General features: G+C 40.3%; 1 protein-coding gene across 3 annotated transcripts in view; it reads right to left on the minus strand.

The window, feature by feature from the left end:
- Nucleotides 1-16,125, minus strand: part of HSD17B3 (hydroxysteroid 17-beta dehydrogenase 3) — a 47,839-nt gene that overhangs the window by 30,796 nt on the left and 918 nt on the right. For all 3 annotated transcript variants that reach the window (XM_003995460.6, XM_023242249.2, XR_002148163.3), the window contains exon 2: nt 13,779-13,825. In XM_003995460.6, coding sequence (XP_003995509.1) covers nt 13,779-13,825 — 47 coding nt within the window. The remainder of the gene's footprint in view (nt 1-13,778; nt 13,826-16,125) is intronic.

Genomic DNA, 16,125 nt, shown 5'->3' on the forward strand with positions numbered 1-16,125 from the left:
GAGAAACAGAGACAGAGCGCTAGAGGGGGAGGGGCAGAGAGAGAGGGAGACACAGACCCTGAGGCAGGCTCCAGGCTCCTAGCTGTCAACACAGAGTCTGACTCGGGCCCCAAACCCACAAAGGAGGAGATCATGACCTGAGCCGAAGCCGGATGCTTAACCAACTGAGCCACCCAGGTGCCCCCTAGAAATTTGAAATTTAAAAAAAAACAGCAAATAATGAAAAATTCAATGAAACAGAGGATAAAATTGATGAAATCTTTTTGCAGAGAAGAAAGCAGAGATAAAATGAAAATTATGAGAAAAAAGAGACAAATAGAGAGTGATTTCAGGATCTGAATAACAGGAGTTCCAGAAATAATACAAACAACATCTGAGTAGCTGGAATTCCAGAAAGAAGAGAGAAAGTGGGAAGAGACTAAACACGCTGGCACAACTTATTTTATGGAGTGACCTGGCTGTGTCCCCCCACTGCCTAACCTCTCAATATTTCTGCTCATTTTTTGAACATTCAGTTGTTTGGTTAACTAGATGACAGTCTTAGACTAAATTCATTTCCTGCTTTTGTTTTTTAAACTTAGTAAGAGAATGCTACCAAAAAAAAAATGCCGATAAATTTTATTTATTTTTTTTGACAGAGAGAGAGGGGGCACAAGTGAGCAAGGGGAAGAGAGAGAGAATCCCACAAGGGGCAGAGAGAGAGAGAGAGAGAAGCAGGGCTCACCCAGTGCTCATATTTTACCTGAAGTGGGACCAATAAAGTTTAAAACTTAAGTGAAATTGGGGCACCTGGGTGGCTCAGTCAGTTAAGTGTCAACTTCAGCCTAGGTCAGATCTTGCCAGTGTCATGATCATGCCATTGTCATGATCTTGACAGCTCAGAGCCTGGAGCCTGTTTCAGATTCTGTACCTCCATCTCTCTCTCTGTGCCTCCCCATTCACTTTCTCTCTCAAAAATAAATGAACATTAAAAATTTTTTATTTTAAAAACTTAGGTGAGGGGGGCCTGGGTGACGCAGTCGGTTAAGCATCCGACTTCAGCCAGGTCACGATCTCACGGTCCGTGAGTTCGAGCCCCGCGTCAGGCCCTGGGCTGATGGCTCGGAGCCTGGAGCCTGTTTCCGATTCTGTGCCTCCCTCTCTCTCTGCCCCTCGCCCGTTCATGCTCTGTCTCTCTCTGTCCCAAAAATAAATAAATAAACGTTGAAAAAAAAATAAAAAAAAAATTAAGTGAAATGGATATATATTTCTAGAAAAATTCAAATTTCCAAAACTTATTCAAGAAAAAATTAAAATCCAAATAGCTCTATAATCACTAAACATAATAATAATAAGGTAATGATGATATAAATGAATAGCTTAAATTGTCCCACGAAGAAAACTCCAGTGACAGATGGTTTTACAGATAAGTTCTATCAAACATTCAAACAAAAAAGATCATGGCTAAATTGCACAATCGTTCTCAAATATTAAAAAGAGGTAAAATTCCCCTGTTCGGTTTATAAGGTCAGTGTAACTTTGACACCAAAACTTTGGAAACTAGTTGGCATTACCTAGTAATGTTGACAATGCATAACCTGTGAGCCAGCAATTCTGCTCCTGGGAGTGTTCTCAACTCTTGCATAAGAACTTCAGGAGGCCTGGACAAAGTGTTCATACAGCAAAAGCAGAAACTACCGAAATGTCTCTCAACAAAGAAAAGGATAACTAAACTGAGATGTATTTATATCACAGAGTGTTATACAATACTGAAAATGTTGTACATGTTGTACATGGATGAACTTCAAAAGCATAATACTGATCAATAAGAAGCAGGTTGCTGAAGACCTGAATCAATCCATGTTAGGTTCAAAACTAACAATGCAACCAATATATTGTTTAGGGATACATGCACATGTAATAGAACTTTTATTTTTTAGTGTTTTTTTAATGTTTATTCATTTTTGAGAGACAGAGTGCGAGTGGGGGAGGGGCAGAGAGAGACGGAGACAGAATCTGAAGCAGGCTCCAGGCTCTGAGCTGTCAGCAGAGCCCCGACACGGGGCTTGAACTCATGACAAGAGATCATGACCTGAGCCGAAGTCGGATGCTTAACTGACTGAGCCACCCAAGCACCCCTGGAACTTTTTTTAAGTAAAGAAATTGTTTACACAATGTTCATGATCATGTTTATACATATGGGAGTGAGAGAGGGGAAAACACAAAGGCAGGATGTATGTGACTGTATGGTAAGTTTCAAGGACACTGGTGATGTTCTAATTCTTAAGCTGGGTGATAAGGGATACATTACTCATTTTATTACTTTTTGTAATCACATCTATGGATTATATACACTCTTGTTTGATGCATCTCTGTCTCTCTGTCTCTGTCTCACTCTCAACACACACACACACACACACACACACACGCACATACAACCATGACATACTACAATGAACCTAGGATATTCAAAGCCTGCATCAGAAATTACAAGGTTGAAGTCAAGCCACACAGTAACAAGGCAATGAGTCCAGGGGAACATAAAAATAATTCAAAGCTGCTATTTTCACTTAAGGCAAGATGAAAGAGAACAAGCTGGGAGTGCCACTGAGGTACTTTAGATGAGAGGAATTTAGACATTGGGAAGAAATTTCCTTGCTGAAATGACAAAACATCACCATAAATTGCCAAGTAAATGTGTAATGATATTCAAAACAGGGCCAAGCGGTTATTTTTCTTCGGTTGGTCTGAGGCAGAGCTAGTCAAGCGATTTTAATCCAAGGGCCAACTCTGTGCCACTACCTGGAGCTGCCAGGAATACTGATGTGAGAAGAATTCTGACTGACCTGATCTGTCACGCTGGATCCAGGAACCGTGCCTGCACCCGTATGGCCCCAGATGTTGGGGGGTGCCCAGAGGTGAAGGAATGAAACCACACAATCTTGAGTCTTACATTTTGCTTCTAGTATTCTCTGGGCATTAACGGTCAAGAATATGTGCATCAGAGAAACAAAACGTAAAATTCATAATATTTAAATATGTATTATATATTACATTAAATCTATACTTTGTATAAATATTAAACCTTATAATCAGGCACCTGGGTGGCTCAGTCCATTAAGCATCCAACTTCGGCTCAGGTCATGATCTCACAATTGTGAGTTCAAGCCCGGCATCAGGCTCTGTGCTGACAGCTCAGAGCCTGGAGCCTGCTTCAGATTCTGTGTCTCCCCCTCTCTCTGCCCCTCCCCTACTCACGCTCTGGCTCTCTCTGTCTCTCAAAAAATGAATAAACATTAAAAAAAATTTTAAACCTTATAATAATATGAGATGGGTTATAATTGGTTCAGTCATTTGGAGAACTATTTAGTAAGGGTATCCAACTTTTTTTATAATTTTAAGTTTTTTATTTTAATTCCAGTCTAGTTAACATACAGTGTTCTATTAGTTTCAGGTGTGAAGGGTATCCAACATTTAAATGCAAATCCCCATTGAGCCAGTAATCTCACTGATAGGGTTGTATACTTGCATGTGTGTAAGTATATATTCAAAAGTATGCCTTGAAACATGATTTGTGAAAACAAAAATAAAAACCAGCCTGAGTGTCTATCCCTCAGAAGCTGACATAAGACATGGTACACCACTGGGATAGGCTAACCCTGAAATCATTTACAAGAGTGCACGCCATCTATATGCCCTTGCTGCAGGAAGATCCCCATGCTGCTATCAAATGAACAAAGAAAAGTTTAGAACAGGATTTGTGCTTATCCCATTTGTGCCTACATGGGCAAAAACTAAATATACAGGTGTAAATTCTGATGGAGACTGCTAGTGGGCCACTAAAACCTGTTACTCCTTCTTCCTGGGCATGTGACTAGACCACACTCCCAACCTCCCTTGCAGAGGTGGCTTGCAGGACACAAACATGCTGGTGACTCAGCTCCAACCTTGAAGATAGAAGGAACCTGGCAGAACCACCTGCCAATCAGGAAAACTCCCGTTTTCTTTGCAGTCTCTAGATTACAGTTAGGTCTCTGTTCTGCAGCCAATCTTTACCATAGTATTGACATGTAAGTATGAATACAGCTATGATTTGTCTATATTTTCTGGAAGGAATCTCAAGACATTTTAATTTTCTTTTAAACATTTATTTTTGAAAAACAGAGACAGAGCACTACTTGGGGAGGGGCAGAGAGAGGGACACACAGAATCTGAAGCGGGTTCCAGGCTCTGAGCTGTCAGCACAGATCTCAATGCAGGGCTCGAATTTGTGAACTGTGAGATCATGACCTGAGCTGAAGTCCGACACTTAACTGACTAAGCCACCCATGTGCCCCTCAAGACATTTTTAATACTGGTGACCTTCACAGAGCAGCATAAAGTAGGGGCAGGGTTGGGAAGAGGACATTATTTTGTGTGTGTACCTTTCTGTACTGCTTGAGTTTTCTAATTTTATGCCTGCATTACTTTTATCTTTAACAGGAATTATCTGGACAAAGAAATGATGGACTTTTGCTGTTTTCTTCTTTATATCTCTTTAAATTGAAAAAATACACTTAAACAACATTAGCCATCAAAGAAATGTAAATTAAAGCCAGAATGAGACATCACCAACCAGCTATTAGAATAGCTATAATAAAAAATAGTGATTCCACCAAATGCTGGAGAGCATATGAAGAAAATGAATTAACTTCTCTATTGCTGGTGGGCAAGGTACAGTCACTGGGAAATAGTTCAGCAGTTTCTTAAAAACAAAACAAAACAAAACAGAACAGAACAAAACCAGAGGCTCCTGGGTGGCTCAGTTGGTTAAGTATCTGACTTTGGCTCAGATCTGACTTTGGCTCAGTAACTGGAGGTAGATGAAGACTACAGCTCTCCTCCCCCACAACCCAGCCAGCAGATGATGAGTTACAAAATGCAAGCAAGCCTCCAACCAAACTCCACCAAACAGAAACATTTACTAGGAAGCCAGCATCAAAACAGTCATGAACCTGTTCTTATAGATCAGTGGATCCCAGCTCTCTGTTCCTTAGGCATTCTGTGAATGCCTTGCATGAAGTTCTTCCCAGGGGAACATGACAATGTGCTGGAACAGAATACAGTCAGCCTTCTAGTGGAGTCAGGAATCTTCCACTAAGTGGTAGGACAAGGGACCAAATCAGTTCAAGGCCTAGGGCCTACTCTGCCTCACTCACGGATACAACATCTCTGTTCCTACAAAAGTGGAAGTGCCTGTACAATATTTCTAGCCAATTCACCTATCTTCAACTGTATTTCTTCAGGAAGCTCTTTGTAACATCTGTTAGGCTAAGGGGAAAACCATCTAATGAAAGTCCTGTTAACTTAAGCATAGATGTAGATGAACTTTGATTTAGCATCTTTAAAAATCAACTAAAGACTGGATTTAGCCACAGTCCTGGCCAGAAACAGCACTGTCAAATTGGATAACTTGAAGAGAGTTTAATTAAAGAATGTTTTACAAAGTATAGGTATGGCATAGAGAAACCACAATACTCTGGGGCTAATAACAGCAGAGCCTCTTTCCCCTGTGTGCCCCAAAGAGTTAGGGAATGAAGAGTCACCAGAATGGGAGAAGACAGCTGTGTGGAACAGATCACCTGACAGAGCTACACCTGCAGCAGAGGGACATAGCTAGCCCTCTAGACCCACAGGGAGACAGCTGGAAAAGAACTCCACCTGACTCTCCTCTCCCTGTCTTATCTGTTGCCAGTGTCTCCCACTGGCCAAACCCACCTGAAACCAGAGGCCAACTGAGCCCGTTGGTGCTGGTCAGCCTCCTGGGGCACAGAACAGGGTGAGAAAATGCAGAGGGTAGGTCTGGAGGGGCAGAAAGTAACCCAACACACACCACCTTTAGTTTTAACTGATAACCAACCACTGCAGAAATATGGACTAAAACTCACCTAACTTAAACATAAATTTACCATATGACCCAGCAATTCCACTCCTAGGTAATCTACCCAAGAAAAAGGGAAACCTGTATTCACACAAAAACTTGCATATGAATACTCACAGCAGCATTATTATACAGACTGTCCCTGACTGTTCAACTTAGGATTTAACAACTTTATAATGGTGCAAGAGCAATACACATTCAGTAGAAACGATACTTTGAATTTTGAATTTTGATCCTTTCCCAGGTGAGTGATATGCCATCCAATCCTCTCCCATGATGCTGGGCAGAGGCAGCTCCCAGTCAGCCAGAGATCATGAGGGTGAATGACCCCTACACTAACAACACTCTGTATCCACACAACCATTCTGTTTTTCACTTTCAGTCCAGCACTCCATAAATTACATAAGATGGTCAATACTTTACCATAAAATACGCTTTGCCTTAGATGATTTTGCCCAACCACAGGCTAACGTAAATGTTCTGAGCTCGTTTAAGGTAGCCCAGGCTAAGCTATGATGTTTAGTAGGTTAGGGTTATTAAATGTATTTACTACTTATTGTATTTTCAACTTACAATGGGTTTGTAGGGATTTAATCCCATTGTAAGTTAAGAAAGATCAATATAACCAAACAATGGGAATCCAAGCATTCATCAACTGGTGAGTAAACAAATGGTGGTATATCCATACAATAGAATATTATCCTGCAGTAAAAATGAAAACACCACCAACACATAACAACACTGATAAATCTCAAAAACATAACGCTAAGTGAAAGAAGTCAGTCATATTGTGTGGTAGCATTTGTACAAAATGTTCAAAAAGATCAGTAGCAGCCCAGAGCTGGGATGGAAATAGGGGATTAAGTGTAACAAGGCAGGAGGGATCTTATTAGAATCTTACTAGGGTGATGGAAATGTTCTACAACTGGATGGTGATGATGGTGAACAACTTGGTTAATTCACTAAAAATCATTCAATTGTACACTTAAAACAGGTGGGTTTTATGGTGTGTGAATTAAATCTTAAGAAGCTGTTTAAAATAAAAAACTGACCCACATGCCTATCATATTATCAATTCTAAAGTATTTTATTTTTTAAATGTTTATTTATTAGTTTTGAGAGAGAGAGAGAGAGAATGAGAGGGGTAGGGGAGGAAAGGGCAGTAAGAGAGAGAGACAGAGTGAGAGAATCCCAAGGTTCCACACTATCAGTGCAGAGCCCAACACAGGGCTCAAACCCATGAACTGTGAGATCATGACTTGAGCCAAAACCAAGAGAGTCAGATGTTTAACTAACTGGGCCACCCAGGCACCCCTATGCTAAAGTACTTTAAAGTAAATTTACATTCACTTTAACCTGTGATCTTCAGCCATAAAGTATCATCACAAGTCCTACCCCTGGCCTGGAATCTGTACAATGAGGAGTCACTTTATAAAAAGATAATCAAGATCCAGACATATAAAAAAAGATAATGAAGGGTGATCCTCTGCATCTAGTGTTCACTTTAAATAGTCAATTTCTTTATACTTTTAAACATGATGTACAAAAAAAGTATATTTACTGATGGTTTGTCTGGAACACAGCTATTATTTAAAAGGAAAAGACACAGAAAATCTCTCAAAGACATTGATGTCAATTTTGGCTGACTCTAGATAAAGCTCCATTCTGGCCAGACTGAGCAAAGGAGGGGAAAGTGGAAATGAGGTTCTCTAAAACAAAACATCTTCAGCTGTACATGTCTCATGCTTTCCTCAAAAAATAAGAAACAACCACCACAGAAAAAACAAGAAGGTGACCCCTAAGGTAAACTATGGGCTCTGGGTGGTAATGAAGTCGTCAGGGTGGGTTCATCCATTGTAACAATGTCCCACTCTGGTGGAGTGTATGTTAACAGTGTGGCAGCTGCACATGTTTGGGGTTAGGAGATATACAGGAACTCTCTGTACCTTCTACTCAATTTTGTGGTCAGCCTTAAACTGTCCTTAAAAAATAAGTCTTTAAAATTTTTTAAATAAATGGAAAATAAAAAGATTGAAAAATAAAAACCAAGGACTGTCCCATTTCAAGACTGACTCTGCTAGAAAACAATAGATGTTGACAAGGAAGTAGAGAAAGGGGAAGCCTCTTACCCTGTTGGTGAGAATACAAGCTGGTGCAGCCACTCTGGAAAACAGTATGCAAATTCCTCAAAAAAGTTAAAAATAGAACTACCTTATGATCCAGCAATTGCACTACTACTATTTACCCAAAGGATACAAAATACATATTCAAAGGGATACATGCACCCCAATGTTTACAGCAGCACTATCAACAATAGCCAAACTATAGAAAGATCCCAAATCTCCATTGTCTGATGAATGGATAAAGAAGATGTATATATGTATATATATATATATATAGTATATATACATATAGTATATATATATACTATATGTATATATACTATATATATATATATATATATACACAATGAACTCTTACCATTTGCAACAACGTAGATGGAACTAGAATGTATTATGCTAAGTGAAATAGGTCAGAGAAAGACAAATATCATATGACTTCACTCATATATGGAATTTAGGAAACAAAACAGGTGATCATATGGGAAGAGGGGAAGGAAAGAGAGAGGAAAGTAAACCATAAGAGACTCTTAAATATAGAGAACAAACTGAGGATGATGGAGGGAGGTGGGTGGGGGATGGGCCAAATAGGTGATGGGAATTAAGGAGGGCACTTGCTGCAATGAGCACTGGGTGTTATATGTAAGTGATGAGCCACTGGGTTCTACTCCTGAAACCAATATTACACTGTATGTAAACTGACCGGAATTTGAATAAAAAATTGGGAGAAAAAAGAGAGAGAGAGAGAGAGGTGAGGGAGATTTGAAAGTGCTCTGAAAGGAAGGAAGGAAGGAAGGAAGGAAGGAAGAAAAAGAAAGAAAGAAAGCCGGCTTTGTCAGTGATATCCCAGAGTTTTCTCTCTTCCTGTGGAAAACAACCCCCTCCCCCCCCCACCTCCAACCATTTTGAGCCTTGGAATCCATCAGAATGGTGGCCAAAGAATTAAGTACCTTTGTCTCACAATTCATTTCATCAGCCTCCTGAAGAGAAGATTGTCCATTAAATGGAAAACAATTTGCATTTTTAGCACAAAGGATGCTTGCTTCCTGGTGGGCTTCCAGCCTCTCCAGAATTGTGCCATTTCTCTCAAGAGCCATAGACATTTTAAAGGTTCTATGTGAAGTGGGGTGGGCCAGGAGAGGGAGGGAGAGGGCAGAAAACACATATTTGTCTGGGACAGCATTGTTCCCTTTGTCCACTTGAGCAGGGCTCAATTTTATTTCCAGAATGTCCAGGCTGACAGGCTCCATATGTGGGTTTTGCCTCTTTCCCTTCAGGGAGGTAAGCCACAGAAGCCCTCCCTTTCCCAGAATGCACTGTGGCACCGTGCTAAAGAAGAAGGGCTGCTGCTGAGAAGAATGTGCCCCTTTCCTTCTTTATGTTAGGGCCTGCCTCAGGGAAGGTACTTGTTGCTGCTAATCTCTAACAGGTGGTGGGAACACAGAGAAAACAAGGCTTCCTCTGTATGGCAATGAATAAAAGAAATTCAGGTGCTTAAGGAGCAAAAATGGTGTGAAGACAGGGTGAAGCAGTGGCCTCAGAAGGGTGGAAGAGTGGACCCCTCTCCTGCTTCCTCCCCCTGCCCATCCCTCACCACAATTGTTTTCCATCTTGTTCCAGTATTGCTCAAGATTCCTTTAGCAGGAGGCAAAGCTTCTCTTGCCACACTAAATATAAATACAGATTAGGTTAAAATGTGATATAGAATAGGCTTCCAGGAAAATGGAGAAGTACTTTTCCCCACTCCTACCATGATATGCAATTAAATTATGGAACCTGGACATAATACATAAAATAAACATAAAAAGATTCCAAAAGATAGGGAGAAGATCAGCTAGGGGCCTCAAGACCCAAGAAATAAAACAGTGGTGAGTTCCTGGGTTTTCTTTTGCCTCACATATTCCAAACTTATTGGTGGAAAAATTGGCAATTCAGAAACACCACAGGTGCAGACCTAAAAAGTCCCAACAAAAGCCTGCTCTCTCTAACCAAAGGACCAGAAAAGGACCTGCCTTAGTAAGGCAGAAAACTTTAAAAAGAACAGCTTTATTCAAGTCAAACAGCTCAAAAAAAAAAAATCTGTGGTCCCACCCCCACCCCCAAAGGCTGAGTCAGGAGCTGAGACTTCCACCCTGGTGAGACTGCTGGAACAAGTGTCCCCACCCCCTATCAGGCTGGCATCAGAGAAGGCTGAGTAGGGAGACAGGACATTCATCCCAGCCACCCCTTCCCATGTCAGCAGACCTGAACTCTACTTCCACCTGGCAGTGCCAAGGCCCTCCATCCCTTCTCTCCTCTCCCTTCCCGGGATAGTAAGAGAGGAAGCCTAGCAGAGGGCCAGGGCTTTCATTACCACCCCAGTGGTATTGAGGCCATCTCCTCCAATTACCATTGGCAGCCTCTTGGGGAGCAGGAAGGAGGCATTCTTGCCTCTCCCACCCAGAGTGGCCTAGTGGGGAGCCAGCAACCCCACCCCCACCCAGCAGTAACAAGGAGGCAGCACCCTCTAATGGAGGCCAAGTGCAAAGCCTGTGGGGCTTCTACCTTACCTGGTAGGAACATGTTGGCACCTCTCCTCCCCCTGCTGAAGCAGTGTTGGTATAGACCCCAAACAGATTTAAACAAGATTCAGAGTCTCATAACAAAATACCAAAAATGTCCACAATTCAAAAGTCAGTCATCATACCAAGAACCAGGAAGATCTCAACTTGATGAAATAAAAACAATCAACAGATACTCACATCATGATGACACAGACATTAGAATTCTGACTAGGATTTTAAAGCAGCTATCATAAGAATGCTTTGACAAGCAATTACAAATACTTTTAAAACAAATGAGAAAAGAGAAAGTTTTCATAAAGATATAGAGGATATAAAGAAAAGCCAAATGGAAATTTTAAGGCTGAAAAATAAAATAAATGAAATTAAGAACTTGATAGATGGGCTCAGTAGCTGAATGGAAGGAACCAAGGAAAGAATCATGAACTTAAAGATAAAATAATAGAAATTACCCACTCTAAGCAACAGAGAAAAAAGTACAGTGAAGAAAAATGAACAGCATCTCAGAAACCCATTGGACTATACGAATCTAACATCCATGTGATTGAAGTCCCAGAAAAAGAGAAGAAACCTGGGCAGAAAAAAAAATTCAAAGAAATAGTGAGTAAATTCAAGAGTCTGAGTGAACCTCAAGCAAAATAAATGCAAAGAAATCCACTCCAAGAAACATCATAACTAAACTTCTGAAAACTAAAGACAAGGGAAAAAATCTTGAGAACAGTGAGTTAGAAAACCTTACTTATGGGGAAAAAACAATTCAAATTACATTCATTCACCAGAAACCAGATAGGCAAGAAGGAAGTGGCACAATATTTTTCGAGTGCTGAAAGCAAAGGACTATCAATCCTAAATCCTATACCCAGCAAAATTATCCTTCAGGAATGAAGGGGAAATCAAGACATTCTCTGATAAAGGAAAACAAAGAGACCTACCCTAAAAGAATAGCTAAATGTAGTTCTCTAAACAGAAAGGAAATGACTAAAGAAAGAATCTTGGAACACCAAGGGGAATGAAAGGACAATGGAAAGAGTAAAGCTATGGATAAGTACAATACAGTTTTCTTTTCAAAAAAAGAAAAAAGTAATACATGGGAAAGGAGTAACAGTTTAAACATCTAATAATATAATGGCTAACATTAGAGAGCTTACTCTAGGCAAAGCATTTTGTTCACCTTATCCCATTAAACCTTTCCAAAAGCCCCAGTGGAATTACCACCACCTCCAGTTTATTAATGTGGAAATTCTGCAGTAAGCATATGGAGTAGCATTTGAACACACAAATGTCTTGGGCTCTTAACCCTTGTGGTCAGTCTGCAGCATCTCAGACTCTGAACTGCTTTCCTTGGAGAATTTTAGCAGGAAAACATGTGAACAGGCTCTCTGGAAGGCAAAAAGCCTGAATGAAGGAGAAGTAGGGATCCCAGAAAATTGTTTAACACAGACTTAGGAAAAGAACAAAAGGAAACAAAGAAAAGGATTCTACAAGAAAGAGAAAAGCAAGAATTAGTATGGAACAGAAACAATTTAGAACTTCAGAGTTATCTTTTGTGCTAGTAAAGACACAAAAGCCCAGAAAGGATGGGCAACTTGTCCAAAATCTCCAGACAGTTAGTCCCACATTGAAGACAGCAACCCACAGCTCCCGACCTCCAGGCCATTGTTTTTGGAAACAGTAAAGAAACAAATGGCTAAGGAGGACATGGTCTCCTCTAAGTCGAAAGAAAGGTATCTGAGTCTTAAGACATCAAGGAGACCATTAGGTCAGCATGAATTTGAGGAAAGAATCTGGAAAATCATGAAGAAATCACCTGGATTTCAAAGCAATCCAGAAAACTGAGAGGTAAGGCCATGGATCTTTTGGATGAGGGATTAGGCCCTTTCCAGAAACCTGGTCGAAGGTAGGCAGTAGTTACATAACAGGTGATATAGTTCTAATGCAAATAGCTAGAAAAGCTTTCCTTCTGATTTTTGGGTAAGGAAGACACAAGGCTTTGGAAAGTGGTGGCTGATCAGTCTCCCCAAACTCCATACTCAAATATGACCACCCACCTACTGAGTGTTGGGCACTACCGGTCATCAGAAAGTTGCTATGTACAAATTAGGATAAGAGCAAAGAACCTTTAGCTCAAAAACACAGAGTGGAAGCAGAATGTCAGTACCAAAGAGATGATCATTGGAGGATAGGGGACAGACCTGAAAGAGTGCTAGAAGCTTTTTCAACTGGCATGATTCAGGTTTGTTGACATTTTAAAAGTTTCTATCAAGTGCCTCCGATACACGTTGTGCTGTCCACTTCACACAAGATGGTTAGGCGTCTATCAGGACACAGGCCTTTGGGGGCCGGAAGACACATGCGTACTGCACTGTTGTTGAATGTGGTTTTAGTAACTGAGTGCTTTTTGTTATATTTTTAAGATGTTTTTGGTTTTTCTTCATCCTCATAATTTCCAGGATTCTTTCTGTTTCTTCCGTTGTATTTTACATCGTTCTAGGGGTCGGTGTAATAGTCATGATGAAGAAATGAAATAATAGGAATTCCAGAAAACAATATTTCATTAATAAAAATGTGGAATTTGTAAGAATAATAATCCTAACAACAATGACAACATATGCTGTAAGTACATTTTTTAAAAGTATAACTACCCCTATATCTGTCTATCTGCAGATAAACAAGAAGCCTGAAAGGAAATACTCAGAGACACTAATCATATTCCAGTGACTCTCAGCCCTAACAGATCCTCTCTTTGTATAATATTTTATAATGCCCATTAATCTTCTGGAAATGAAAGTTATAGATAATATGTGCTTCCTACACAAATGATTTTTTAAAAATCAACATATGCCCCAGCTACAACATAAGGATAAGTAATGGGAAAGTAGTTCATAGTTTTAATTGTATTTGGGTATATAAATTCTTATGGTACAATTACACTAGAAAACAACAATGCCCCCATGAATTCCTAAAACAACTCCTAAGGGGTGATACTGGCACCACTGAGTATCATAGTGTTTTTAAAAAAGGTATCCAGAGGGTGAGATTATGATTTTTAAATTTTCTTTTTTATAAAAAATATTTTCCTTCATAAATGAATGTCTATTGCTTTTGTAAGCAGAAAACTAGAGTTTGGGGTGAGGGGGTCACGTGATCATGATATGTTCAACTCAAGGGAAGGGGAAATTCTCCAGGAACACAACTTACCTCAAATGAATAAGCTTTCCCAATCCCATCTCCCGCTCCAGTGATCACTGCAAAAAGAAGAAATGGTTTTAAAGGACAGAATTAATCTTTAAAATGCTCTCTCTCACTGGCTACTTCTTTTTGCAGGCTTTTACTGCCTAAGGCACAGTATTTCAAAGCAGTGCCCTTTCACTCTACAGCACTACTCCACTCAACTCTGGAGCTTCCAGCCCCGACTCCCCTCACTAAATGTTCAAAATGAAGCTTTTTTTTTCTTGGAGGGGTTGGTGAGGCTGTGGAAGACACCCTCCAAAATGAAACAAAGAACCTCAGCCAGGGAACATTTTGCTCAGACCCCGAACAGTGTGCCCTATTATCTCTCTACCCACACACCCAACTATCACTGTAAGACATTTCAAGGTTCTTCCTAAAAGTGGAGTTCTTCCCTCTTCCCATCCCACCCCCCACAGGAGAACAGTACTCAAAGCCCATGGGAGATAAGGAACTGAACAAAGAGGAAAACACAGAAATGCAAAAAGAGGATGCGATGACATAAAGAGACCTGAAGACTCTGTATCCCTGTATCTATTGATTAACATATAACAATCAGATGGACCTTCTAGTCCTTTTATGTCCAACATTACACACTTATTTCATGACTAAGCTCTAGGGTAAACCTCAGTTGAGTGCATGTCATGATTTCAAACTGTTCAGTATATGCATATCTGCAATTCACCTTTGCACAACAATCGAAGGGTATGCTTTCCAAAAGTATGAAGAAAAGATACATTTAGTTTATTGAAAAGTAAGGACCAGCCAAGCTGTACAAGCTTCCAGAAACACATTGGCAGTGCATGCTCCTTTTCATAAGTGCTAATGGTTTAATCTGCTCACTTGGGTACTTTAAGGTGAATCCATGCATATTACCTGCTCCTCTTGGTACAGGTGCTACGCTCAGGGTGAACTTCTGCTTCCCCTTCCTCACCGTTTTGGGAATCTTCAAAATCACCCAATACAAGGTCTGTACTATAGTTAAGATAATCACATCAATAAATGGCTGGTCTCTAGTGAGGGCTTACTTTCTGCCATGTACTGTTGCAAGTGTTTTAGATCCATCATCTCATTTAATATTCAAAACAAACTCATAATGCAGGGACCATTATTTTCCTTAGTTGATAGAGGAGAAAGCTGAGAGAAAGTAACTCAGTCAAGGTCACGTTGCTAAAAATGATGACAACAGGGTGTGAAACCTGCCTGTCTGAATTTGGGGCCACAAGTCTATAAAGATACACCAGTGACATAATTTTCTAATCAGTCACAGAGTTCTGAAGAGTTGAAATTTTTGGTCTTTAGTCATTGGATTTTCTTCTCATTCCCCTTCTTGCTCTTGTTCTGTCTTCTCTCCCAGATATCTGCCAATGCCCAAGGACATTTTACTCTTGCTAGTGATAACTCTATTCAATATTGACTCAAAGGACAGATTAAGATTATGAGTTTTTTAAGTTTATTTATTTTGAGAGAGACAGAGAGAGTGCAAGTGGCAGAGGCAGAGAGAGAGAGGGTCAGTGAGCAGAGGGTCACTGACAGGGTCAGTGAGCAGAGCCCGATGTGGGGCTCGAACTCACGAAATCATAAGATCATGACCTGAGGGACGCATAACTGACTGAGCCATCCAGGCACCCCAAGATTATGGTTTTTTTAAATGTGAACCAACAACTACTCTGGTTCCTGACCCCATGTGTACTTTTTTTGGAGTGTGTATTCTCAGAAGGGCTTGGCCCTGCATTGACGGGCAGCCATTGTGCAGAGTTCTAAGCACCACCCTACCCCCATCTACCTGCCAAGTGCGTGGGCTTTGGGATCTGTGTGAAGTAGGACGTTTGGATCCAGAACACTCAAGTTCAAGCTATTTAGCAAGTTCTCTGGAGATAGCATACTGCCCCAAGAGCGAAGGAGTGTTCACACCGACACACACACACACACACACACACACACACACACACACACACATTTCAAATATAACATGGAACAGTTAAAAACCCATTTTTCATTCCAAACAATTTTCATATGGTAATTTTTTTATCTGTGTTGCTTAGGTTGTATGGTTGTCAGCTTTAGCAAATAAAGATACAGCATGCCCAGCTAAATTTAAATTTCAGGTAAACAAAAAGTAATTTTTTAGTATACGTATGTCCCACATAATATTTGCGATGTCATATACTAAAAAATTATTCCTTGTTTATCTGAAATTCAAATTTAACTCAGTATCCTATATTTTATCTGACAGCCCTATAAGGTTGTTTGTAATCTCTCCTATTTAGCCTAGCATGGCACTTTTAAAGCTGCTTAAATTCTTTTTTTTTTTTTT

The sequence above is a fragment of the Felis catus genome, chromosome D4 (genome assembly GCF_018350175.1).
Source record: "Felis catus isolate Fca126 chromosome D4, F.catus_Fca126_mat1.0, whole genome shotgun sequence".
Lineage (NCBI taxonomy): Eukaryota > Metazoa > Chordata > Mammalia > Carnivora > Felidae > Felis > Felis catus.